Source organism: Bradysia coprophila, unplaced genomic scaffold (genome assembly GCF_014529535.1).
Source record: "Bradysia coprophila strain Holo2 unplaced genomic scaffold, BU_Bcop_v1 contig_494, whole genome shotgun sequence".
Taxonomy (NCBI): domain Eukaryota; kingdom Metazoa; phylum Arthropoda; class Insecta; order Diptera; family Sciaridae; genus Bradysia; species Bradysia coprophila.
In genome coordinates this window covers 718,149-744,343 of record NW_023503746.1, presented here as the reverse complement: position 1 = coordinate 744,343, position 26,195 = coordinate 718,149, and the positions used below count along the sequence as shown (strand labels likewise).

The window sequence follows — 26,195 nt, the reverse complement described above, 5'->3', positions numbered from 1 at the left end:
ATATAGTAAAATGACGAATTTCGGTGAGTATATTGCCAATTCGGTACTATTGTATGGATTTGGTTATAATTGAATATTGAACAATCGGTACACGTAAATGCTGCGGCAAATAATTTAACTTCATTTCTTCTCTTCTCTTCATTTCTTTTACTTCATTCTCTACTGAAAAGCTATATTAGATGTTAGGTAATTTTTACTTACATTACCCAATCTTTTTCTTGTTATCATACACAAATAAATTGCCGGAGGCAATATAGACAGCCCCGTACGAAGTCAAATTTCATAAATTCCTATTTAAACAGCTATGTACCGCTATATTTAACTATATTTCACTATAAATAAACATTTCACAGAAAAATATGATATTATATAGCTCTATATGCCTGTATATAGCTCAATATAGCTGTATATGGGTATATATAGATGTCCATATATGGAATGCCTGAAACACCACACACACATAACAAATTATTTCCATGTTAACAGAAACTCTGTAAGTACCATTTTTCCCAAGATATATCAATTTTAATAAAATCCAATATGGCCGCCGGCAGCCATTTTGTTAGGAGACCGGAAATTTTACTGACGCTTTTACCGACCATTCGTTAATACCTTTCAAACAAAAAAAAATTCATGAAATTCGGTCAAAATTTACTCGAGATATTGACAAAATACTCAACGTTCACTGTACGGCCGAGTAGCCAGATAAGAGCTCACTCCAAGAGACCTAGCTCACGCTCCGGTGAACATAATTTCATAAACTTTTTTTTCCCTGATTTGTACGGTCAATACCTATCTAATAAAGTGATAAGTGATAAGAAGACTACAGTTGTTTCATTGAACCTAACCACGTCAGAGTAAAATAAACCAGGCAGGAGCGGTTCATTTTTGTAACCTACTGTACATATGAAAATGAGCTCAAATCTCGGCTCAAATGAACACTGGACATAAATTCAAAAATTTCATTCGTAAAACACAAAGGCTACTAGATAATTCAGGTCCTTAGTCAAATCAAGCACTCCTGCCTAGTTTACTTTACTCTGCCGTGACCTAGCAAATTAATCAAAGTTAGATCGACACTGTGTTTTTGATGCAATAAGTTTACTCATTTTAAAGATATTTCTGCTCTGTTCTGTCTGCCACCACGATTAACGAATCCTCTACTTCTTTTGTTAATTTTTTTTTTCGAAAAAAGTATACAAAATCTTTTACTTCGTTAGTTCTAACGTTCACTTCACAATATAAGACTATGTGTTAGCTAGAACTCATCGTTTATTTTGTGGTCGCTGTTGTTATCAGATGACACATTATGTATTTTCAAACTTTCGTCAGCGTGCTTTCTTCTCGCCTGTCCTTGTATTGCATTCTTTTCAAGTTAATGTGCAGAGGTGGTAATTTTTACCCCGAGATAATATTCGATAGAAGCTTTCATGGACGTAAATAAAGAGCCTCTACATACTTCCACATCAAAAAACATTTTTTATTGTGTCTTAGTACTACGGTTTCGACAAAATTATCTAAATAGTGAGCTTTACTTCGCTGGAGTATAATACCCACTCTTGATTTCTTTGTCACGAACGACATGCATGAGCTTCTTGCCCATGCGTTCTGTAAATGATGGTGCAATGAAGTTCATCAATTGTGACGATATTAACAACAGTGAATGAGGAAGATAGCCAGTCGTTTGACGAGCATAGCCCACATAGCGAAGGGCTGACTCTACGTAAACGCTAGGTGGCGGTGTTGTGAAACTATCACCTCCCATCGAATCACTTAGTCTGTTCATTTTTGTTGCTGAAAAAGAAAAGTGTTGCGTTGACGTGTAGCAATTATTATGAATATTGTCGACGACTATACTCACCAACACCTCCAGTAACCAATACCTGTACATTGATTCCCTGGTCTCCATATTCAGCTCCCAAATCATTCGAAAATTTTGTGACGTAAGCTTTCGAAGCTGCGTAAAGTGTAAGGCAGGCACCAGGAGCCACAGATGCCAAAGATGATATATTGATAATGAGACCACTTTTACGTTGAACCATTTGTGGCAAGATTATACTGCACATCATCGGCACGGAAGTGATGTTACACTTGATAATATCCTGGATTAATTTCTCACGATCCGGTATGTTAAGGAAGTAATCGGGTGCTGTGTGGAACATTCCGACATTGTTAATCAGCACACCAATTTCTTTTCCCGCAATTTGTTGTTTGATTTGATCGTAAATTTCCGGACCAGATAGGAAATCCACAGCAATGACCTGAGTTTGGACATTGAAATTTTCCGAAATTTCTTTAGCAACACTTTCCAGTTTACTCAGTGTACGTGACACAAGAACAATATTGAATCCGCGCTTCGCTAGCTGAAACGGTAATCGTTAAATAAGTTCGTCTAAGCTACACAGACACACTTCATACTGATCTCGCATATTGCTTGCCGATACCATCAGTCGCTCCTGTCACCACTATAAATATTTAGGAAATGCAAATCATTATGACTGCACAGATTTTCGTTTTGCATCGTTATCTAATAACTTACACGCCCAATCTCCGTAATGACGAAGGTTTATTGGTTCGAGGAACGTTGGTCCTATCACATTTCCATATAACCATCGGAATACTCCGAAGACCACTTGAATGACAACAACAAATACGGAAAATGTCTTAAAATATTCGAAACAACACGACAACATTTTCAATTAATTTCTCTTCAACCGGCATCAACGCGACACGATAACTGTTTGCTTTAACAGATTACCGAAACATAAATATCATCGAACCCCGATAACAACACGTTTCTGACTATTTTACGTTTATCACTTGGAAGGGCTTTTTGTTTCAGCGAAAATATACCAAATGTGTGATGGAGAACACATTCCATTCACAAAAGAAAATTCGGCCAGACAATAAACAAAACTATCGAACTTGACAGAGTAAATGGATACCGTGAATCAACCTTTCGCAGCACTATCAGCGCCACAAAAAACCCAATATTCTTTTGTAGGAATCGACCTATATGGTGGACCAGCTTAACCAAACGTACTGAAAGTGCTTTCTTAGTGAAACCTATCAACAGAAAAAATTGGATGAGAATGCTTCACAAGAACGCTGGTTAATTGAAAACGGTCGACGTCTTTGACATCTTTCCTCGAGATGGGAAAGAAACACATCTATTACACAACCTATCATTCGTTCCGATCACGATGTATACATGCGTGATCTCGAACATATATGCACAACCACGACATATTTTCCGTTCCGATCACGATGTTCACATACGTGATCTCATTTTAGTACACATAGCCGGAACTCAGTCAAAGAAAATGGAGTATTATGAGTCTCATACACTACGCATACAACGCTATAAACACGACAAACTACTGAACGCACATGATAGAAATAACTATAGCATCAACACTAACGCAGTTGGTTTACTATCCAAAAAGTATAGTCGATCAGATGAGAATGAAGTCGAATTCATTTGACGACAACCGACCGTATGCGGCAACGGTGAGTTTGTTAATTGTAAATTTAATGGGAAGAGAAAAATGTGAGAGATGAACTGATCAACTAACTTATCAAAATGAATTAATGGATAGCGACAATCCATCTGTTATCGACAGCAAAACGTAAAAAAGCGATGACCTCCGACTAATTTGGTTTTTAGCCCCGTACGAAGTACAAAGGGGCTTATAGGATTACGATGCCGTGTGCAATTGATGGAATTCGAAGCAGACGGTAAGGGCAAATTGTTTGCCTATGTTCATAGATGACGAATCCGCAATAAAAATTTTGTCTGTCCGTCTGTCCGTCACGTCGATATCTTGAGTAAATCAAATCCGATTTCAAAATTTTTTTTTCCCTGAAAGATAGTCGAAAAAGTGAGGCTAAGTTTGAAGATGGGCATATTCGGGTCGGCCCTTCGTGAGTTAGGGTCACCTAAGTGATTTAAGGTCTTTTGGTGATATTTATGGCAAAACAAACGATGAAAATGTAAATGGCATGGCAAATGATAGGTATTGTCAATACCAATCCAGGAAAAAAAAAGTTTTTTAAAATCGGGTGCATGGACCGTGAGTTAGGGCCTTCGAAGTGAAATGCTACTAGGGCCCTATGTGTATTTTACATAGAACTCGAGTAAATTTCATTCGTTTTTCGTAATTTTTGTTTGATTTGGAAGGTAATCGAAGGCCGAATAGAATGTTGTTGAAAAAAAAATTAAATTTGGGTCCTTGGCCTAAGGCCGCTACTAGGGCCTTATGTGTATTTTACATTGAACTCGAGTAAATTTCATTCGTTTTTCGTAATTTTTGTTTGATTTGGAAGGTAATCGAAGGCCGAATAGAATGTTGTTGAAAAAAAAATTAAATTTGGGTCCTTGGCCTAAGGCCGCTACTAGGGCCTTATGTGTATTTTCAATATAAGTCGAGTAAATTTCATCCGTTTTTCGTAATTTTTGTTTCATTTAGAAGGTAATCAAAGGCCGAATAGAATGTTGTTGAAAAAAAATTAAATTTGGGTCCTCGGCCTAAGGCCGCTACTAGGGCCCTATGTGTAATTATACTCAATAAATTAAAATTTTAGAGCGATTTGAAATTTTTGTTTCATTTGAAAGGAACTTCGTACGGGGCTTCGTAATTGCGCTATGTGCAATTTCTAAGATGTACACATTACATAATAATTTTACTTTAACTACATTAACCGGCGCAGAATAATATCTTTAGATTAACGAGATTACCCACCCGAAGGCATAACATCTCGTCCTCTCTAAGAGGAGTAGATTGAGATACGCTCAATCAGCGCGTCAAATGACTACCTTTATATGCCGGTGTTTCATGCACCAGCATAGCCAAAGGTGGGGCAAGGGCCTATCACAAACCCTTACTGCAATGCACCCAGGAGCAGTACCCCAGCGTATTAAACGCACTTGAACCACAGCCACCACGTTTCAGCCAAGGATAGGCTCCTCAACCATAGTTGGGACCAGGAGGATAGTGCAATCCTGGTGGGCTCCCAACACCCGTACATAAGAACATAGCGGCGCACACATGCATCATTCACGGATCCACGTCCCCTCTCATCAACCTCGACCTCCTGCCGAATAGCGATACCGCAAACTGATTCAACTTTTCAAACGCTCCAATCTCGCTGAGTGCCCCGCTAACGTCAAGCGACCCGTTACGGATGAGTAACCCACAACCATTCAGATCACGAAGATCCTCGTAGAGCGAACACTCCCCGAGTAGGTGCTTGACGTCCTCGTTAGGTGCTCCACACATGCATACCGGCGTATTTGACAGACCACGCAATAGGCTTACGGTCAAAGTAGGGTGACAGACGCACTAGGGTCACGTACGTACGGGTTTGTACGGGGCTCAGTCGCAGCAAACGCTCCGACTGTTCTGATGGCTCGTTTATAGTGAAATGGATGTTAAAACAAATGAAGTAAAAGATTTTCTTTGAACACTTTTATCAGTAGAAGTAACAGATTCGATGATTTGTGCGTATTGTCGTTTCGAGAGAATGTTAAACAAAATTGTTATCATGGCGACGAGTGTAGGGCGAAATCACACCGCAATACTAATTCTTTTGTTATTTTACCAATTCCAATGGAAACTTACAAAATTATCGGAATCAGAAAAACATTTTTTGGTGTCTTGCGGCCAGAAAACGACTCATTACCCTTGTAAACAAAAACCAGTTTTCGTCATTGTCTGGCCTCAAGACAACAAAGCCCGTACTGTCTCGCTGGAAAATGTTTTGTTGAGGCGTATGGAATGCATTCCTCTCCTTCGGATCGAAATACAAATGTCCCCCATTCCTCAACAAAACGAGCCATCAGAACAGTCGGAGAGTTTGCTTCGACTGAGCCCTGTACGAACCCGTATATCTATTGCGCACGTGATCCTAGCGCGTCTGTCGCCCTACGTTTACCGTATACCTATTGCGCCCGTAAATGTAGTTACATGTAGTTATTATGAAATGTGTACATCTTTCTCTTCTTCTTCTTCTTTTTCAGCCTGTTTCTATCCACTGCTGGATGTAGGCCTCTCCAACTTCTTTCCATTTCGTACGATCCATTGCCATTTGCTGCCAGTTTGTACCTGCAATATTCTTAATTCCGTTTGTCCATCTCTCTGGTGGTCTACCTATAGCTCGTCTTTTATATGGTCGCCAGTTCATGATCTTTTTGGTCCAACGTTCGTCTGTCCTTCTTGCAATATGTCCCGCCCAGCTCCATTTCAGAGATGCTATTCTTTCCATGACATCAACGACCCTGGTTTGTTGTCGAATCCATTGATTCGTCATTCTGTCTCTGAGTGTTATTCCAAGCATACTCCGTTCCATGGCTCTTTGTGTCACTCTCAATTTATCTTCGGATGCTTTTGTTAAAGTTAACGTTTCCGCTCCATAAGTGAGCACTGGAAGGACACAAGTGTCGAAAACTTTGCGTTTCAGACTATTATTCATTTTGCTTTTGAAAATTAGTCTGAGTTTTCCGAACGCTGCCCATGCAAGACCAATCCTACGTCTTATTTCTGCAGTTTGGTTGTCCAGACCTAACTTCAGTTTATGTCCTAGATATACATAGCTGTCGACTCGTTCAATGACAGTGTCACCAATTTTGATTTCTCTATCGTCCCCGATGTTGGTCATGACTTTTGTTTTCGATAAGTTCATCTTGAGGCCAACTTTGCTCGCCTCTTCACTTAACTGTTGTAGCATAAGCTGAGCCTGACCTAGATTCGCTGCTATCGGTACAATGTCATCAGCGAAGCGGAGATTGCTCAGGTACTCTCCATTTATCTTTAATCCCATTTTACTCCAGTTTAACTTCCTAAAAATACTCTGCAGAATCGCCGTGAATAATTTCGGTGAAATGGTGTCACCCTGCCTTACACCTCGGCCAATTCTGAATTTCTCCGTGCTCTTATGAAGTTTTATACATGAAGTAGCATTTTTGTACACATATCGAATTGTGTTGGAGTACCTTGAGTCTACTCTACATTCGTCTAATGCGTCCAATATCGACCATGTTTCCACTGAATCGAAAGCTTTTTCGAAGTCTATGAATAGCAAGACTATGTCGATGTTGTATTCACGACACTTCTCAATAAGCGTTCTCATCACCTGCAAATGGTCGTTTGTGCTGAAACCAGATCTGAAAGCAGCTTGTTCAACAGGTTGGTAGAAGTCGAACTTGTTAGTGTTCCTCTTCGTAATGATTTTCATAAACAACTTGTAGAGTGTTGACAATAGGCTTATGGGTCGGTAATTTTCCAGCTTTGTTATGTCTCCTTTTTTATGCAGCAATGTAATTACCGCATTTTCCCAGGCTTCTGGTACTTCTTCCCATTGGAGACATTGATTAAACAAAGCCGTGATTGCCTTTAATAATGAGTCTCCACCTAGTTTAATGGCTTCCACTGGAACACCATCTTCTCCGGGAGACTTTTTGTTTTTCATCTCGGCTACTGTGGCCTTGACTTCATCAACAGTTATGTCGGGCATATCCTCCGATCCCACGTTTCTTATTATTGGTCTATCTTCGGTTTCTTCCGTTGGATTCTGTCTTGCTGAAGAAAACAAATTCTCATAAAATTCTGTTGCAATGTTTAATATCGCATTTCGATCCGTTTGGATCGTTCCTGTTTTGTCTCGTAATTTGAAGATTTCTTTTTTGGCGTTTGTCATTTTTCTTCGTAGGACTTTCATATTGCAGTTAGCTTCAATTATGTTTTGAGCCAATTGGACATTATATTTTCTTTCATCTGATCTCCTTGCTTTGTTGATACTTGTAGACAGGTTCCGGTATTCCACCGAATCTCGTCCTCCGTTTTTTACCAACTCTGCTCTGCTTGCGATCAGGTCTAATGTTTCTCTGCTGAGTTTTGATTCTTTCCCTTGGACGGATTTGCATTTGGATTTCATGAAACCCATTATTGTATCGACGATTTTGGTATTCAATTCGTCCAATGTTTCACATTGATTGTTGACGTTATCTAATTCGGCAGTCATTTTCGTAGCAAATTCTTCATTTTGTGTGTAAAGCCGTTGTACGTCAATCCTTTCACTTTTCTGAACTAGTTGTGATCTTTGAAATCTGGTATTTAACGTGACTCTTGCACGAACCATTCGGTGATCACTACCGGTTGAAAAATTGTTTAGGACCGTAACGTTCTTAACGGTTGACTTACAGCCAGTTATGATGTAATCGATCTCATTTTTCGTTACACCATCTGCACTAGCCCAAGTCCATTTCCGTTGAGGCTTTCCTGCAAAAAATGAATTCATTGCGTACAAATTGTGTTGCTGTAAGAAGTTGAGTAAAGTATTTCCACGCTCATTTCTTTGATCGTTGCTAAAACTACCAACAGAAACTTCGGAGTCTTCTTCTCGTTTTCCCAGCTTCGCATTGAAATCACCGATTAGATATTGGTAATGTGAAGGGTTTTCGTCCAGAGCTTTCTCGACATCTTCATAGAATCTTTCTACTTCTTCGTCATCATGGGTGGACGTGGGTGCGTAAACCTGAATTAATTTGACACTGTATCTGTTATTTATCTTCAGGCTTACGTATATCACTCGATCGGATATGCTTTTCGTGTGAATTATGCGATCCGACCACCGCTTGTTTATGAACAATCCGACACCGTGCATCAGCATCTGACTGTCACTTCCTCGGTAGAAGAATGTATGCCCTGATTGTAATTTCAGGCATTCCTCTCCAGGTTTTCTCACTTCGCTCACTCCCACAACATCCCATTTTATCTTTTCTAGCTCTTCTTCCATTTCTTGCATTTTTTGTCTTGACGACAATGTTCTGGCATTATATGTGGCAATGTATAATTCGTTATGGCTTCGTTTGAAGGTTTTTAGCATTAAAACACCACGCTTGCTACTGCGAGTTGGTGAGTATGAAAGCTTTACTTTGCTCGCCCCCGGTAATCCTCGAGCTCTGACCCGCACATTTCTGCACGTTCCGGGACCACCGTGCCTATCAAAGTGCACAGTGCCCGACGGGGTAGTGTTACTCTTTTTGAACATTCTTTTCCATAAAGCTTTGCCCATTCTTTTGAACCTATCTGAGCAAAAGGTTATTCGTCCTTTAAAAGCTTAACCTAGTAGCTAATAAGAATTCTGGGATCGTTCTATCCTTTGGCTTCCTGATCGTGTTGTTTCACCTCAACGTTGGTCCCTTAACCCCAATTCTTTCGGCTTCCAGCTCACGATTCATTCAACCTTAAGATTGATCTATCTAATCCTATCTTATCTACTGCTACGTCCTCGTTAAACTTCATTCCCTCCACTCTTTTTCAAACTGGCTTGGGACAGTCTTTGGCGGTGTTGTACATCTTTGAAATTGCGCAATTACGAAGCCCCTTCAAATGTAATATAAATTTCAAGTAGCCCTACAATTTTAATTTATTGAGTATAAATAATACTACACTTATCGGCCTCAGACCTAAATTTAAAAAAAAAATAACAACATTCTATTCGGTGTTCGATTACGTTCCAAATGAAACAAAAATTACGAAAAACGAAGGAAGTTTACTCAAGTTATATGCAAAATACACATAGGACACATAGCGGCCTTAGTCCAAGGACCCAAATTTAACAATTTTTTCAACAAAATTCTATTCGGTGGTCGATTCGCTTAAAAATGAAACAAAAATTCGGAAGAACGGATGACTCGTGTTATATGCAAAATACACATAGAGCCGAGTAGCCTTTCACTTCTAAGGCCCTAACTCACGGTCCACTCACCCGATTTTAAAAAACGCGTTTTTCCTGGATTGATATTGACAATAACTATCATTTGCCGTTTCATTCACATTTTCATCGTTTATTTTGGCGTAGATATCCCCAAAAGACATTAAAACACTTAGGCGGCCCTAACTCATGAAGTACCGACCCGAATATGCCCATCTTCGAACTTAGCCTCACTATTTCGACTATCTTTCAGGGATTTTTTTTTTTTTTTGAAATCGGAAATCGGATTTTCCTCAAGACATCGACGTGACGGACAGACAAATTTTTTTTATTGCGGATTCTTCATCTATGAACATAGGCAAACACTTTGCCCTTACCGTATGCTTCGAATTCCATCAATTACACACGGCATCGTAATCCTATGAGCCCCTTCGTACTTCGTACGGGGCTAAAAGGGCCCCAGTGAGACAGTAATGTACTATACTGCGTGATTTTAGATTGACTGGACTTGTTTTGTTTTCGTTCTACTACTTGCCGATAGCAATGGTGAATAGAGTGAGGACATTTCGACCTTTTCGACTCAGAACGTTATTCTAAGCAAGAAGTTGTTCTGCGGTATGTTGGTAAAATTAATTTTGTCATAATTCCCTTGACTGAAAGTCAAGGGTCTTACGCCAGAAAATACCCTAAAATGTTGGTTACCACACAATGTATGAAATGTTATCAAAAACGTAATTGTTTGTTACCATTTTTTTTTGTCATCACGATAACTTGAGTAATTCTTAACCGATTTTGATGATTTTCTTTTTAATCGACGAGGAATGGGATTCCTGAGGTTAAGTTCGAAGATGGGCCATCTCGGAATAAGGTTCTGGAAATTATTCCAGAAAAACAGGATTTTACTCTGTTGATAATTGATAATTTAATGTGTTATTCTCCAGTGACTGGAGAAAATAGTGAAAAATTTAGGTTCCCAAAATTATCGATTTGACATTTGGAAGGTCAAGTTCGACGATGAACTATGTGTGAACAATTCGTCAAAAGGTTTGCCAGAAAATACTAGGTCCCACCTGTTGGGCGGGTCGGGTCCCTTGACTGATAATTTTTCCAAAATAATTAACCAATTATATTACACTATTATAAATATCTTAATTTATTTTAACTGATTTTTTCATCTCATATCAGATTAATCGTCTACAACGTGACAAAGAAGCGCATCCGATAAAGACACAATGAAATTCTATTGTGTTTTAAAGCCTTTTTCAGTGATCACATTTTCATTGAAAGAACGTTCGTGCATATTTTTCAAATATACGTTGGCTCTCATCGCAATTTTACGAGTGTAAAAATCTTACCAAATCAAAATGACATTTGACACCGCCAAAATTAACTGCTTTATTTTTTTCTATTACTCTGCTTGATACTTTGCCGCAAACTGCTCGCTCGTCCGAGCTGTCTAATATTGCAATACGATACCGCAACTCGTGTGAATTACGACCCTCGCTTCGCTCGGGCCGCAAACTTCACACTCGTCAGAGTTGTCTAATATTAGGTTTGGTCTAATCGCAAACTTCTCGCTTGTCCGAGCTGTCTAATATTGCAATACGATACCGAAACTCGTGTGAATTACGACCCTCGCTTCGCTCGGGCCGCAAACTTCACACTCGTCAGTTGTCTAATATTAGGTTTGGTCTAATCGCAAACTTCTCGCAAGGCCGAGCTGTCTAATATTGCAATATGATACCGCAACTCGTGTGAATTACGACCCTCGCTTCGCTCGGGCCGTAAGCTTCACACTCGTCGAAGTTGCCTAATGTTAGAATTGCTTGACTTTTGTAATACTATATACTCACTGTATAGATATATGCTGCTTGTTAGTTATCAAATATAAAAATCAACTATCAATTATCAAATACCAATAATCGAATATCAATGATATTGTTCATTTATTACATTGCATTTCTATTTTTTGGGGTAACTTCCGAAGCGTTGTTCACACATAACTTATCGTCGAACTTAACCTTCCAAATGTCAGATATATAATTTTAGGAACCAAAATTTTTCACTATTTTCTGCCAGTCAAGGGAATAAGACATTAAATTATCAATTGTCAACAGAGTAAAATCCTGTTTTTCTGGAATAGTTTCCAGATACTTAGGCCCACATGACCTATCTTCCAACTATCTTTGTGTGGTTACAAACATTTCAGTGAAGGGAATTATCAATTACCAATAATTATCAATTATCAATTATAAGCAGCGTAAAATGAATTTTTCTGGAATAGCTTTCAGATCCTTAGGCCCGACATGGCCCATCTTAGAATTCCATTCCTCGTCGATTAAAACAAATTTTATTAAAATCGGTTAAGAATGACTCAAGCCATCTCAAGTCGTGACAAATAGATTACAAACAATTACGTTTCTCATAACATTTCATAAAATGTCACAACACATTAAATTATCAATATTAATTTTCAATTAACATGTATTATCAATTATCAACAGAGTAAAATCCTGTTTTTCTGGAATAGTTTCCAGAACCTTATCCCGACATGGCCCATCTTTGAAATTAACCTCAGGAATCCCATTCCTCGTCGATTAAAAAAAAATCATAAAAATCGGTTATGAATTAATCAAGTTATCGTGATTACAAAAAAAATTAGGCTACAAACAATTACGTTTTCCTTCACATTTCATACATTGTTAGGTTACAAACATTTTCTGGCGTAAGACCCTTGACTTTCAGCCAAGGGAACAATATTATTATTACCAATTATCAGTTATTACAGTTACATTTTATATAATAATATCACCACAACACATTAAATTATCAAAATATCAATTATCAGCACTGTATTATCAATTACAATTATCAACAATTAAAATTATCAATAAAATCATGTTTTTCTGGCATAGTTTCCAGAACTTTATCCCGACATGGCTCATCTTCGAACTTAACCTCAGGAATTTCATTCCTCGTCGATTAAAAAAAAAATCATCAAAATCGGTTAAGAATTACTCAAGTTATCGTCGTGACAAAAAAAAAATATTTCAAACATTTAAAGTTTTGATAATTTTTCATACACTGTATGGTTACTAACATTTTAGGGTATGATCTGGCATAAGACCCTTGACTTTCAGTCAAGGGAATAAATGCAACAAAATAATCGATTTGATAATTGATAATTAACAAGCAGCAGATACCTAAAATTACATATACAGGGTAAGCAAATAGAATGCTGTAAATACAGCTAGGTCTTTTTTTGATTTTTGTTGTGATTGATTCATGCCACACATTCAAAACTACAACGGAAGCATCATTTCGTCTAAACAACTGCAAGCAGAGATGTGGCTAAACAATGTTTCATGATCAAGAGGTACTTTATGCACGACGAGCAAATAGCAGCGGCCCAGAAGTACAGCACTGTTTGAAAGTTGACCATACTTTGACAGAGATGGCTCAATCCTACAAAGTTTTAACTTATTTGCTTACGTTTTTGTTACAATTACAAAAATCTATTGAGAAAATATCAGTCACTCAAAAGGTGCATTAGACAAAAAAAATAGTTGAAGATCTGCAAATTTGTGTCCACACATCAAATAATTTTCCTTGGTGCTAAATCGCTTAGTTCTCTTCTTTCAATCAACTGTCTTCAATTTGTCCATAATTAGTGATCCTTAATTAGTAATCGTCCGTCCATAATTCCTTTCGCCTTCTCGCTCGTCCGTCGCCATGTAAATAAGCATCTAACACACTAACGCTAAATTAAGTTGGAAAGCCGTCCGTTGCTGCAAGTGAAATATTATATTATATTTGTAATTTGTATTTTTTTGAATAATAAAGTTCGTTAAGTTAAGTTAAGTCATCCGTCCATAATATTTAAATGATTCAAAGTTATTTGTAAGCTAAATTTTGGTAAAATAAAATTTCAAGAAAAAAAGAATAAATAATTTTTAATTAAACATAAAATATGTCCTCAATTGTCCTTTCCTTCCGGACCTACTCTTACTTCACTAAAAATGTTATTTTAGAACAAAAGAAACGGTTAAGCTTAAAGCTTTACATCGCTGTTTCATACATATTGTTGTCTAATGGATTTTTAATTAAACCAAAAATTTGTCCTTTCTAAGTACATTCGACTAAGTATTTTTTTTCTCAAATTATTTATTTCACACGCAGAATGCGTCACCACAAGAGAAATCAGTTACTTTGTAAGTTATAACACAAAGAGGTGCGTCACCTTCACCCTGATTTTATATAATATTGACAATTATGACGCTTTTTTTATGAGATAAATATTTCATGTACTGATGTTGAAAAAGATTGTTCACAGTTGAGCGCACATGGGAACTGCCCCCAAGGCCCTGCCTGTGCCCTCTTTTCTTCCCGTAGGAATCGGCGAGGAGTTAGGTCCGAAATGTGGCAACTTTAAGGAGAGTTTGCTTATAACTGATACACAATGATCGTATAAACAGTTTCTCATTGCCTAACAAGGAGTTAGGTTAATTGATCACCTATCGAATGATCGCTAACCCGAAAGAAATTCAAAACTAATGTGAACTATATACAACGTATACCGGCGGCAATGAGTGGTAAAACAAGACACATTCGCTACACATGTATGTGCTATGCAAATGGATCAAGTAAGGACACCTATCTTACCAATACCGGCGGCAATGAGTGGTAAAACAAGACACATTCGCTACACACTTATGTGCTATGCAAATGGATCAAGTAAGGACACCTATCTTACCAGTGGAAAGTTCACATTAGATACGAATTTCTTTGTAAAATTTGCTGTTACACATCGATGGGTGACAGAGAAATGACAACAGATGGTGTTGTCCCGGCCCAGACATCCGTTATCATTTCTCTGATGGCTTACAATTGACCTAACGTTGCGTCCTATCTACCCCACCCAATGTGGCAATTTTAAGGAGAGTTTGCTTATAACTGATACACAATGATCGTATAAACAGTTTCTCATTGCCTAACAAGGAGTTAGGTTAATTGATCACCTATCGAATGATCGCTAACCCGAAAGAAATTCAAAACTAATGTGAACTATATACAACGTATACCGGCGGCAATGAGTGGTAAAACAAGACACATTCGCTACACATGTATGTGCTATGCAAATGGATCAAGTAAGGACACCTATCTTACCAATACCGGCGGCAATGAGTGGTAAAACAAGACACATTCGCTACACACTTATGTGCTATGCAAATGGATCAAGTAAGGACACCTATCTTACCAGTGGAAAGTTCACATTAGATACGAATTTCTTTGTAAAATTAGCTGTTACACATCGATGGGTGACAGAGAAATGACAACAGATGGTGTTGTCCCGGCCCAGACATCCGTTATCATTTCTCTGATGGCTTACAATTGACCTAACGTTGCGTCCTATCTACCCTACCTAATGCGGCAATTTTAAGGAGAGTTTGCTTATAACTGATACACAATGATCGTATAAACAGTTTCTCATTGCCTAACAAGGAGTTAGGTTAATTGATCACCTATCGAATGATCGCTAACCCGAAAGAAATTCAAAACTAATGTGAACTATATACAACGTATACCGGCGGCAATGAGTGGTAAAACAAGACACATTCGCTACACATGTATGTGCTATGCAAATGGATCAAGTAAGGACACCTATCTTACCAATACCGGCGGCAATGAGTGGTAAAACAAGACACATTCGCTACACACTTATGTGCTATGCAAATGGATCAAGTAAGGACACCTATCTTACCAGTGGAAAGTTCACATTAGATACGAATTTCTTTGTAAAATTAGCTGTTACACATCGATGGGTGACAGAGAAATGACAACAGATGGTGTTGTCCCGGCCCAGACATCCGTTATCATTTCTCTGATGGCTTACAATTGACCTAACGTTGCGTCCTATCTACCCCACCCAATGTGGCAATTTTAAGGAGAGTTTGCTTATAACTGATACACAATGATCGTATAAACAGTTTCTCATTGCCTAACAAGGAGTTAGGTTAATTGATCACCTATCGAATGATCGCTAACCCGAAAGAAATTCAAAACTAATGTGAACTATATACAACGTATACCGGCGGCAATGAGTGGTAAAACAAGACACATTCGCTACACATGTATGTGCTATGCAAATGGATCAAGTAAGGACACCTATCTTACCAATACCGGCGGCAATGAGTGGTAAAACAAGACACATTCGCTACACACTTATGTGCTATGCAAATGGATCAAGTAAGGACACCTATCTTACCAGTGGAAAGTTCACATTAGATACGAATTTCTTTGTAAAATTTGCTGTTACACATCGATGGGTGACAGAGAAATGACAACAGATGGTGTTGTCCCGGCCCAGACATCCGTTATCATTTCTCTGATGGCTTACAATTGACCTAACGTTGCGTCCTATCTACCCCACCCAATGTGGCAATTTTAAGGAGAGTTTGCTTATAACTGATACACAATGATCGTATAAACAGTTTCTCATTGCCTAACAAGGAGTTAGGTTAATTGATCACCTATCGAATGATCGCTAACCCGAAAGAAATTCAAAACTAATGTGAACTATATACAACGTATACCGGCGGCAATGAGTGGTAAAACAAGACACATTCGCTACACATGTATGTGCTATGCAAATGGATCAAGTAAGGACACATATCTTACCAATACCGGCGGCAATGAGTGGTAAAACAAGACACATTCGCTACACACTTATGTGCTATGCAAATGGATCAAGTAAGGACACCTATCTTACCAGTGGAAAGTTCACATTAGATACGAATTTCTTTGTAAAATTAGCTGTTACACATCGATGGGTGACAGAGAAATGACAACAGATGGTGTTGTCCCGGCCCAGACATCCGTTATCATTTCTCTGATGGCTTACAATTGACCTAACGTTGCGTCCTATCTACCCTACCTAATGCGGCAATTTTAAGGAGAGTTTGCTTATAACTGATACACAATGATCGTATAAACAGTTTCTCATTGCCTAACAAGGAGTTAGGTTAATTGATCACCTATCGAATGATCGCTAACCCGAAAGAAATTCAAAACTAATGTGAACTATATACAACGTATACCGGCGGCAATGAGTGGTAAAACAAGACACATTCGCTACACATGTATGTGCTATGCAAATGGATCAAGTAAGGACACCTATCTTACCAATACCGGCGGCAATGAGTGGTAAAACAAGACACATTCGCTACACACTTATGTGCTATGCAAATGGATCAAGTAAGGACACCTATCTTACCAGTGGAAAGTTCACATTAGATACGAATTTCTTTGTAAAATTAGCTGTTACACATCGATGGGTGACAGAGAAATGACAACAGATGGTGTTGTCCCGGCCCAGACATCCGTTATCATTTCTCTGATGGCTTACAATTGACCTAACGTTGCGTCCTATCTACCCTACCTAATGCGGCAATTTTAAGGAGAGTTTGCTTATAACTGATACACAATGATCGTATAAACAGTTTCTCATTGCCTAACAAGGAGTTAGGTTAATTGATCACCTATCGAATGATCGCTAACCCGAAAGAAATTCAAAACTAATGTGAACTATATACAACGTATACCGGCGGCAATGAGTGGTAAAACAAGACACATTCGCTACACATGTATGTGCTATGCAAATGGATCAAGTAAGGACACCTATCTTACCAATACCGGCGGCAATGAGTGGTAAAACAAGACACATTCGCTACACACTTATGTGCTATGCAAATGGATCAAGTAAGGACACCTATCTTACCAGTGGAAAGTTCACATTAGATACGAATTTCTTTGTAAAATTAGCTGTTACACATCGATGGGTGACAGAGAAATGACAACAGATGGTGTTGTCCCGGCCCAGACATCCGTTATCATTTCTCTGATGGCTTACAATTGACCTAACGTTGCGTCCTATCTAGCCTACCTAATGCGGCAATTTTAAAGAAAGTTTGCTTATAACTGATACACAATGATCGTATAAACAGTTTCTCATTGCCTAACAAGGAGTTAGGTTAATTGATCACCTATCGAATGATCGCTAACCCGAAAGAAATTCAAAACTAATGTGAACTATATACAACGTATACCGGCGGCAATGAGTGGTAAAACAAGACACATTCGCTACACATGTATGTGCTGTGCAAATGGATCAAGTAAGGACACCTATCTTACCAATACCGGCGGCAATGAGTGGTAAAACAAGACACATTCGCTACACACTTATGTGCTATGCAAATGGATCAAGTAAGGACACCTATCTTACCAGTGGAAAGTTCACATTAGATACGAATTTCTTTGTAAAATTTGCTGTTACACATCGATGGGTGACAGAGAAATGACAACAGATGGTGTTGTCCCGGCCCAGACATCCGTTATCATTTCTCTGATGGCTTACAATTGACCTAACGTTGCGTCCTATCTACCCCACCCAATGTGGCAATTTTAAGGAGAGTTTGCTTATAACTGATACACAATGATCGTATAAACAGTTTCTCATTGCCTAACAAGGAGTTAGGTTAATTGATCACCTATCGAATGATCGCTAACCCGAAAGAAATTCAAAACTAATGCGAACTATATACTACAACGTATACCGGCGGCAATGAGTGGTAAAACAAGACACATTCGCTACACATGTTTGTGCTATGCAAATGGATCAAGTAAGGACACCTGTCTTACCAGTGGAAAGTTCACATTAGAATCAAATTTCTTTGCAAAATTAGCTGTTACACATCGAAGGGTGACAAACTTCCCTAACGTGATGTCCTATCCTTCGCTAAATTATTCATAACAAACTAAACCCTACAAATACCCTACTCTACCCCTTTGCGTTTTCACGGGCTTGGGACTGTTAAATAACATGTGAAGCGTGCTATTTAGCCGCATTAGTAGATATTGCTGTCATTCAAGCGACCGACATTAAAACCTAGATCGCAATATAAGTATGCACACAACACATATCAACTAGCATAGCAAACAATATCAGCACAACCAAACATACAACACAGTGCAACAATTCTCTTCTGTATCCTTATTATACATGAGTGGCTCTCCGGATAACAAAAACAGCAGTACTTTGCTTTGATTGGTTTACTCTTTGACAGCTGATCACCGACTAAAGTATGTCCTTGTTTCGGCAGAGATGTTTACTCTTTGACAGCCAATCATCGACTGAAGTATACCATTGTTTTTCAGAGATGTTTACTCTTTGACAGAAAATCATCGACTAAAGTATGTCCTTGTTTTGGCAGTGATGTTTACTCTTTGACAGCCAATCATCGACTTAAGTATGTCCTTGTTTTCAGAGATGTTTACTCTTTGACAGCTAATCATCGACTGGTAATCATTGTTTTGGCAGAGATGTTTTCTCTTTGACAGAAAATCATCGACTAAAGTATGTCCTTGTTTTGGCAGAGATATTTACTCTTTAACAGCCAATCATCGACTGAAGTATACCATTGTTTTTCAGAGATGTTTACTCTTTGACAGCCAATCATCGACTGAAGTAAACCATTGTTTTTCAGAGATGTTTACTCTTTGACAGACCATCATCGACTGAAGTATGTCCTTGTTTTGGCAGAGTTGTTTTCTCTTTGACAGCCAATCACCGACTAAAGTATGTCCTTGTTTTGGCAGAGATGTTTACTCTTTGACAGCTGATCACCGACTAAAGTTTATCCTTGTTTTGGCAGAGATGTTTACTCTTTGACAGCTGATCACCGACTAAAGTATGTCTTTGTTTTGGTAGAGATGTTTACTCTTTGACAGCCAATCATCGACTGATGTATACCATTGTTTTGGCAGAGATGTTTACTCTTTGACAGCCAATCATCGACTGAAGTATGTCCTTGTTTTGACAGAGATGTTTACTGTTTGACAGCCAATCATCGACTGAAGTATACTATTGTTTTGGCGGAGATGTCTACTCTTTGAGAGCCAATCATCGACTGAATATCCTTGATTTGGCAGAGATGTTTACTCTTTGACAGCTCATCACATATTGAAGTTAGTTTATAGCATATCAAAAACTAAATTATTGTATCGCTGATAGTGATTTAAGATGCTTAGGAAGTTTAAGAATGAAAAATAAGCTGATCAAAATTACATTGCAATAATTGTCAGTCAAGGGACCTGACCCACCCAAAAGGTGGGACCTAGTAATTACACCGCACTGCACCTCATTTTGTCAGCCGCCGAAAACTTGACGACGGACGGCTGTTTGAAACCCTGATAAGAAAAACTTTGTTTGACCTGTAGCTAAAACTATATGTTTTGCCACATTTTTGATCAACAGAGTACCTTAAAACATTGTAAAATCGAATATATATGTGTCAGTCACGAGTACGTTTCGATGTTTGGATGTGTTAGGTGCCTTAACAAAGTAGCAATATATTCGTATAAACTTAGTACTACTTAGTAGTCCTGTCTATTAAATCCCGATTCTAACAAGAAGAACGTCTAAAGATTCTTTAGTAAAGAAATGGGACGACTAAAAATAATTTGTCGAAGCAAACTGCTCAAAAACACACGAGAAAGTCTACGAGTATAATATAATTGTTTCCGAATTCATGAATTACGTATCAGAATCCAATGTAATCCAACGAAAATCAAACCGAAAATATTTCACATGTAATCGATCATTTTCGCAAGGGGCAAATTGGTATATAATGTTCAGTTTTCGCATGGGGCCGGCAGTAAAGAATATTTTTGCGTCCACAACACAGCCACTTGTAAGCAATTAAAACATATATTCCCCATGATAACGAAATCGAAATTACCTGTCCTCCTGTTATGCAATAATTTTACATTAAATTGAACTGCACAAAAATTTACCAAACACAAAGCCTTAAAATTACATATGTTATGCGGGTTATATGCGTGATTGCGACGTATGCACAGTGCACTGCACACACATATTTATATGTATAAAAAGGGGGATACACTTTGACATTGTGACATAACATTTTATCCACACAAAACATGACCGCAATCCGCAACTAATTTAGATAATGGAATAGTGAATTAATGTGTTTGAAGCGAAATTGTGTGTTGGATTTAAATTTAAAAAAAGAAAAAATAATTGAAATTTTTTAGTGGGCATAATTAGTATGGCATGACGGTTGGTTACGATTCCGAGAAATTTCCGAGGTTTTGAGTTTGTACATGTTTTGAAGGCAAATTGCACAACGAAAGGACTGAAACAGCCATTCGGATAAATAATTATTTAATTGAATTGTTTCCACTTAGTCATTATGAACGAATATGATTCGATGCATAATTTGCAAATTAATAAACTTTTAAGCAGCGATTTATCAATCGGACCGTATTCAATTTTATGAAATTGGGTCACACCAATTACCCAAATCGTAACATGAAATACACTTGTAGAAAAGCAGACCGGGAACCTCAAGAGATGATGCAGTGTTATTCGCATTTGTCGTTTTGTACACACTCATTTATACTGAACACTGTTGGTATATGAATATTGGAATAGAAATTCGGAAAGCATCATGGGACAGTACATATACGTACTGCAGAGCAGCAAAGCTAAAGTATATTTCGCAATTAAAATGTGTAGTACGAACGAGCATGTTTTGGAAGTGCACTTATCTAATTAAATTGTCATTAGTTGAAGTCTTTGTTAGTGCTTGTTGAATATGAACGATGTCCGAACGAAACAAATAAATCGAATCGATCGGAATCAACCAATTAGTGAAATCCATTTTCGAGTTCATTCTAATGTTCCTGATAAAAGTGCAACGGAACACGAGCGAGACTATTAGTCTAACTCTGATTTCTTATGAGACCGTTAGGTTTTTAGTTTAATAAAGAATTTCTAGCTGTTTCCCATTAATTAAGCTGTTATCATTGACACAATTTCAGAGTAATTCTTCGGAATCCTATTACACATTCATTTGCCTTAATTGCCTTAAACCGCCTGATTGTAGATAAAAATAAATATTTTTTTTTTGTTCTGTTGTTGTTATGATTAACATTTTGCTGGAACCGTCATCAAATACCTAATTATATTTGAACATATGTTGTGTAATATCTGTTGCTGAGCAATTTAAAATGCCCCGCGTATATTATACAAAAGAAAATCTGTAGCATTAACAGGTCCAACATAGCCTACAGGAAAATTACATGTTTCTTTTATTATAATTTAGTCGCGGAGACATATTTATCACACCGTTTGGATTATAAGGATAATTATGCGTTATGTGCCTACGAAGCCGTTTATAAAATATATTGCGATAAATATTACAATATATTAGAATGGGAAAAAGGTGGAGAGGTAATTTAATTTCATCAAAAAATTCGAATAAATTAGATCGTAATCATAATAAATACGAGAATGTCAAGAAATGCTTTTACGCGGCTATTTACCTTCATAATACGTTTAATTATCGGAATACTTAATACTTGAAATTTTTTAAAAAACCGGATTTTCCGTCACACAATTCGGTTGCAAAGTTAATACGAATTTTGCGAAAAGTTTTCCTATTCATTTTACCGTTTTGGCTCGAAGCTGTAGATTCTTTTTTTTGATAAGACTCTCGATAGAGTCATTTTGATATGTTGTTTCACCTTGAATAATAGACATAGACAGAGATGTTTTCAATTTTTATATAGTTTCCAGATGGTGCGAAATAGCTGTTTGAGTTCGCACAAAAATATGATGCCAATATTTGAGGCAATATGACAGCTCTAACAGATCTGGTTTGGCGAAAAGACTTGGAGAGTCATAAAATATTGCGAGTCATATTATGTGACGTCATTTGTGGTAGATGCGGGAAAACAGGAAAATTATCCCCTTCAAAGACCTTTAAATACTCAAATTGTGGCAACAACAACTTTCACATCATTAACTATTTACAACAATTATATCATCTGAAGATTTAAGTAAGAAAATTGCACAAAACGAGGAGATCCGCTGTTTTCCTGACTACTTGCTACTGTTCCACGAACCCAATTTACAAATACCATAGAGTTTCTGATAAGTCCCGTCAATACATATCATTTGACATAAAACATAAAAAAATCGGTATTTTTAACCCTTGTATGAAGCGGAAGATTTATACATTGTGCTCTCCAGTGAGCGGGATTACGGCATCAATTCTCTCGACATTGTATAATTCACCATTACACTGAAAGATGTCGCTGCAACAGAGCCAATGTAACCAATGTCAACAGAAAAATATTTATTTTTTTACTCAACGGATTTTAGTCAAATAAAATGTCATCATATAGTATAGCGCATGACCTTTGGAGTCCGGAACAGTAATCAGTTTTTTGATATCAACAGATCAAAAACTTGATCGATGGAAGTAATAGACTCGATAATAATACTGGTCAGATGCTTGCCGTCTGTAACAGGTTAATGTTCCGGAGTTCTGTGATCCTGAGCTATAAATACGTGGAGTTATTTTTCTGTCGACATTCACTTTGTTACGTCGACCTCTTTCATTGAAATAAAGAATCGTATCTATCGGTAGAGTTATTATAAAATAGAGAATTGAGGCCGTAATTCATCTCCTGAAGGAAGAGGATTTATTAGGCGAAACGCGCTGCTATAAAAGATTCACACAACTGTAAAAACAATCAAACAATACAATCGAAGGCATAGCTTTGGAGACAATACCACAGGAAGATGGAAGAGGTCAAACAGCCAAAACTAATCGGTTTTTAACCCTTTAATGAAACGGAAAATTTCTACATTGCGCCTGCCGATAATTAATTGCAAAGCACCTAGCAGGGTAATAGAAAAAAATAAAGTAGTACTTTAATCGAAGTATGCGAATATTTCCATATCTTTTTTCTCATAATGTCATTGCAAAATTACCATTAAGGCTGCTAATGGTATTATTGGTATCAAAAAACTACTCTATTTGACGTGTAAAAATCTCTATTACCCTGCTAGGTGCTTTGTTAATTGGCTTCAAATATGTATGCCCAAACCGAGAGGCAAACCACTCGATTTGCAACTCTTAGCAACTCTTTTTTTTCATGTGCAACTCTTTGCAACTCTTTTTCTGTGCAACTCTTTTTCTGTGCAACTCTTTTGCAACTCATTTCGTATTTAACTTGTTTTCATCCAAAAAATGTAAAGAAAATCAACAACATTTGTTAAAAACAAAAAAAAAATTAAAAACATTAAACGTTCCTAGTAGGGATATTGTAAAATGCCGACATCGATGTTCCTAAATATGAAATGGAACCGATAAGGGTAAAATTTACAACGATTATCGGTAAATTATCGGCAAATCCCATTGATTTCAACGATGTGGAATGCAAAATCAATGGGCGGGCATTCAAATTCAATTTTTCTCATCTTGATTGTTCTATTTTTGTCAAAAACGGACATATATTCAAGGCACTTCAAGCATGAGCAATACTCTCAATAGAGCACTTAAAGTCGACAGTGTATCATATAAATTTTGGCACTGTAAAAAAATTTGGCAGGCTGACAGCTGTCGCTCGAAACACTTTTTCTTGAAGTGCGTTGATTTGATCAAAGAATTTTGCAGTGGTGAAAGAGAATGTAGAAAATAGTGTGCCCTCATCGAGCTCACTTAAATGAACTGGTTTATTCCTAGTAAACTGGACTTTTACATACAAATTTTGATATATCAAGACTTGTTGAATAACTTTCTATTTTCTCTCTTTTATCGCTCTTTTAACACTTTAATAAAGTTGAGTCAACAGTGTTCACTATTTGTAGTTCAAGTAATCGTTTGAATAACATTTATTTATTTATTTCTTCCGCGTGCAACTCTATTTTTATTCTCGAATGCAACTCTTTTGCAACTCATTTTCAGCGTGCAACTCCGGTGCAACTCTTTTTTTTCGCGTGCAACTCCGATACAACTCTTTTTTTCGCGTGCAACTCCGATGCAACTCTTTTTTTTTCACGTGCAACTCTTTGCAACTCATTTGCAACTCTTTTGAGTGGTTTGCCCCTCGGCCCAAACGCACTGTTATGTTTTGAAGACTACTGTAAAAATAAGCAATAAAAACGAAGTAATAGATTAGGATATAGGACCTCAGGAAGAAGCCAAATATCGAGAAATAATCGGTATTTTAACCGGAAAACGGAAAATTTCTACATTGTGAGTTCTGATGAAGACCTATTGGCTTATAATTGCCATACGGCCAAACACAATAAGCGTTAAACGACTGTTAAAACATAGCTAACGCCGACCCGTACGAAACACCTATTTGTATCAAAAGCCTTTATTGTGAAACTCTTCATTTCTCTTACTTCATTTTCTTTTCTGCTGAAAAGCTATTCGCGCTTTAAAATCACTTGCTTTATCCACTCTTTGCCTTGCTATCATCAACAAATAAATTGCCGGAGGCAATATAGACAGCCCCATACGAAGTCAAATTTCATAAATTCCTATTTAAACAGCTATTTACCGCTATATTTACCTATATTTCACTATAAATAAACATTCCACAAATGAATTTGCTATTATATAGCTATCCATGCCTGTATATTGCTCAATATAGCTGTATATAGATATATATAGAAGTCCACATACGGGATTCCTAAAACCCCACACACATAATCAATTACTTCTCTGTTAACATAAACTCTCTAAGTACCATTTTTCCCAAGATATTTCAATTTTACTAAAATCCAATATGGCCGCCGGAAGCCATTTTGTTAGGAGACCTGAAATAGTACTGACGATTCACATTCGTTAATACCTTTCAAACAAAAAAAAATTCACGAAATTCGGTCAAAATTTACTCGAGATATTGACAAAATACTCCACGTTCACTGTACGGCCGAGTAGCCAGATAAGAGCTCACTCCAAGAGACCTAGCTCACGCTCCGGAGAACATAATTTCATAAACTTTTTTTTCCCGATTGGTACGGTACCTATCCAATAAAGCTAAAACAGACGAAATATGTTCAAATGTGGCCGACCTACAAGCAAAAACTGCTTGCCGCCCTGTGCCTGTTTCACACAAAGGGCTCTAACTCACGAGTCGGTCATCCGATTTCCATATTTTTTTTTTGTCGATCGGTATTGTAAATACCTTTTATTGTACCATTTACAAGTGTAACGTTTAATTGTCCGCAGATATCGTCGAAAAACACTTAGGCACTTATTGGGCCCCAGCTCTGGAGAGGTCGATCCGAAATCACCCATCTTCGAACTTAGCCTGTCTTTTGATAATATCAAACGGGAAAAAAAAGAATTTTAGAAATCGGACGTGTTTTACTCAAGTTAGAGAACGGACAGACAGACGGACATTTTTTTTTCACTGATTTGGCATCTCTGGACAACCACAATAGGTTTCCCCTTACTCAGGGAGTCCAATTCGACGTGTTACAAACGTATGCGTAAACCTATGAGACCCCAGTACTTCGTACGGGTCTAAAAACACCATACAATTGAAGGCATAGATTACAAACATCTAAAACTTATCGGTATATTTTACCGCTCCAA

The 26,195-nt window shown here is 37.6% G+C and overlaps 1 protein-coding gene across 1 annotated transcript; it reads right to left on the bottom strand.

Annotated features, from left to right (window-relative positions):
• Window positions 1-1,432: 1,432 nt before the first annotated feature.
• On the bottom strand, window positions 1,433-2,918 carry LOC119082828 (very-long-chain 3-oxoacyl-CoA reductase-like). Its single transcript, XM_037192481.1, has 4 exons — window positions 2,540-2,918; window positions 2,419-2,465; window positions 1,862-2,363; window positions 1,433-1,794 (listed from the first exon to the last, which is right to left on the bottom strand). Exons 1-4 carry the CDS (start codon window positions 2,691-2,693, stop codon window positions 1,532-1,534), a joined length of 966 nt encoding a protein of 321 aa, XP_037048376.1. The 5' UTR covers window positions 2,694-2,918; the 3' UTR covers window positions 1,433-1,531.
• Between the last annotated feature and the right edge of the window lie 23,277 nt (window positions 2,919-26,195).

Bases quoted from the DNA above. Each gene is read 5' to 3' on its own strand.
- LOC119082828 (XM_037192481.1), bottom strand. From the start codon at position 2,693: ATGTTGTCGTGTTGTTTCGAATATTTTAAGACATTTTCCGTATTTGTT. The intron at 2,364-2,418 runs GTATGAAGTGTG...TTACCGTTTCAG, and splicing joins GCAAGCAATATGCGAGATCA to CTAGCGAAGCGCGGATTCAA. The intron at 1,795-1,861 runs GTGAGTATAGTC...TTTCTTTTTCAG, and splicing joins ATTGGTTACTGGAGGTGTTG to CAACAAAAATGAACAGACTA.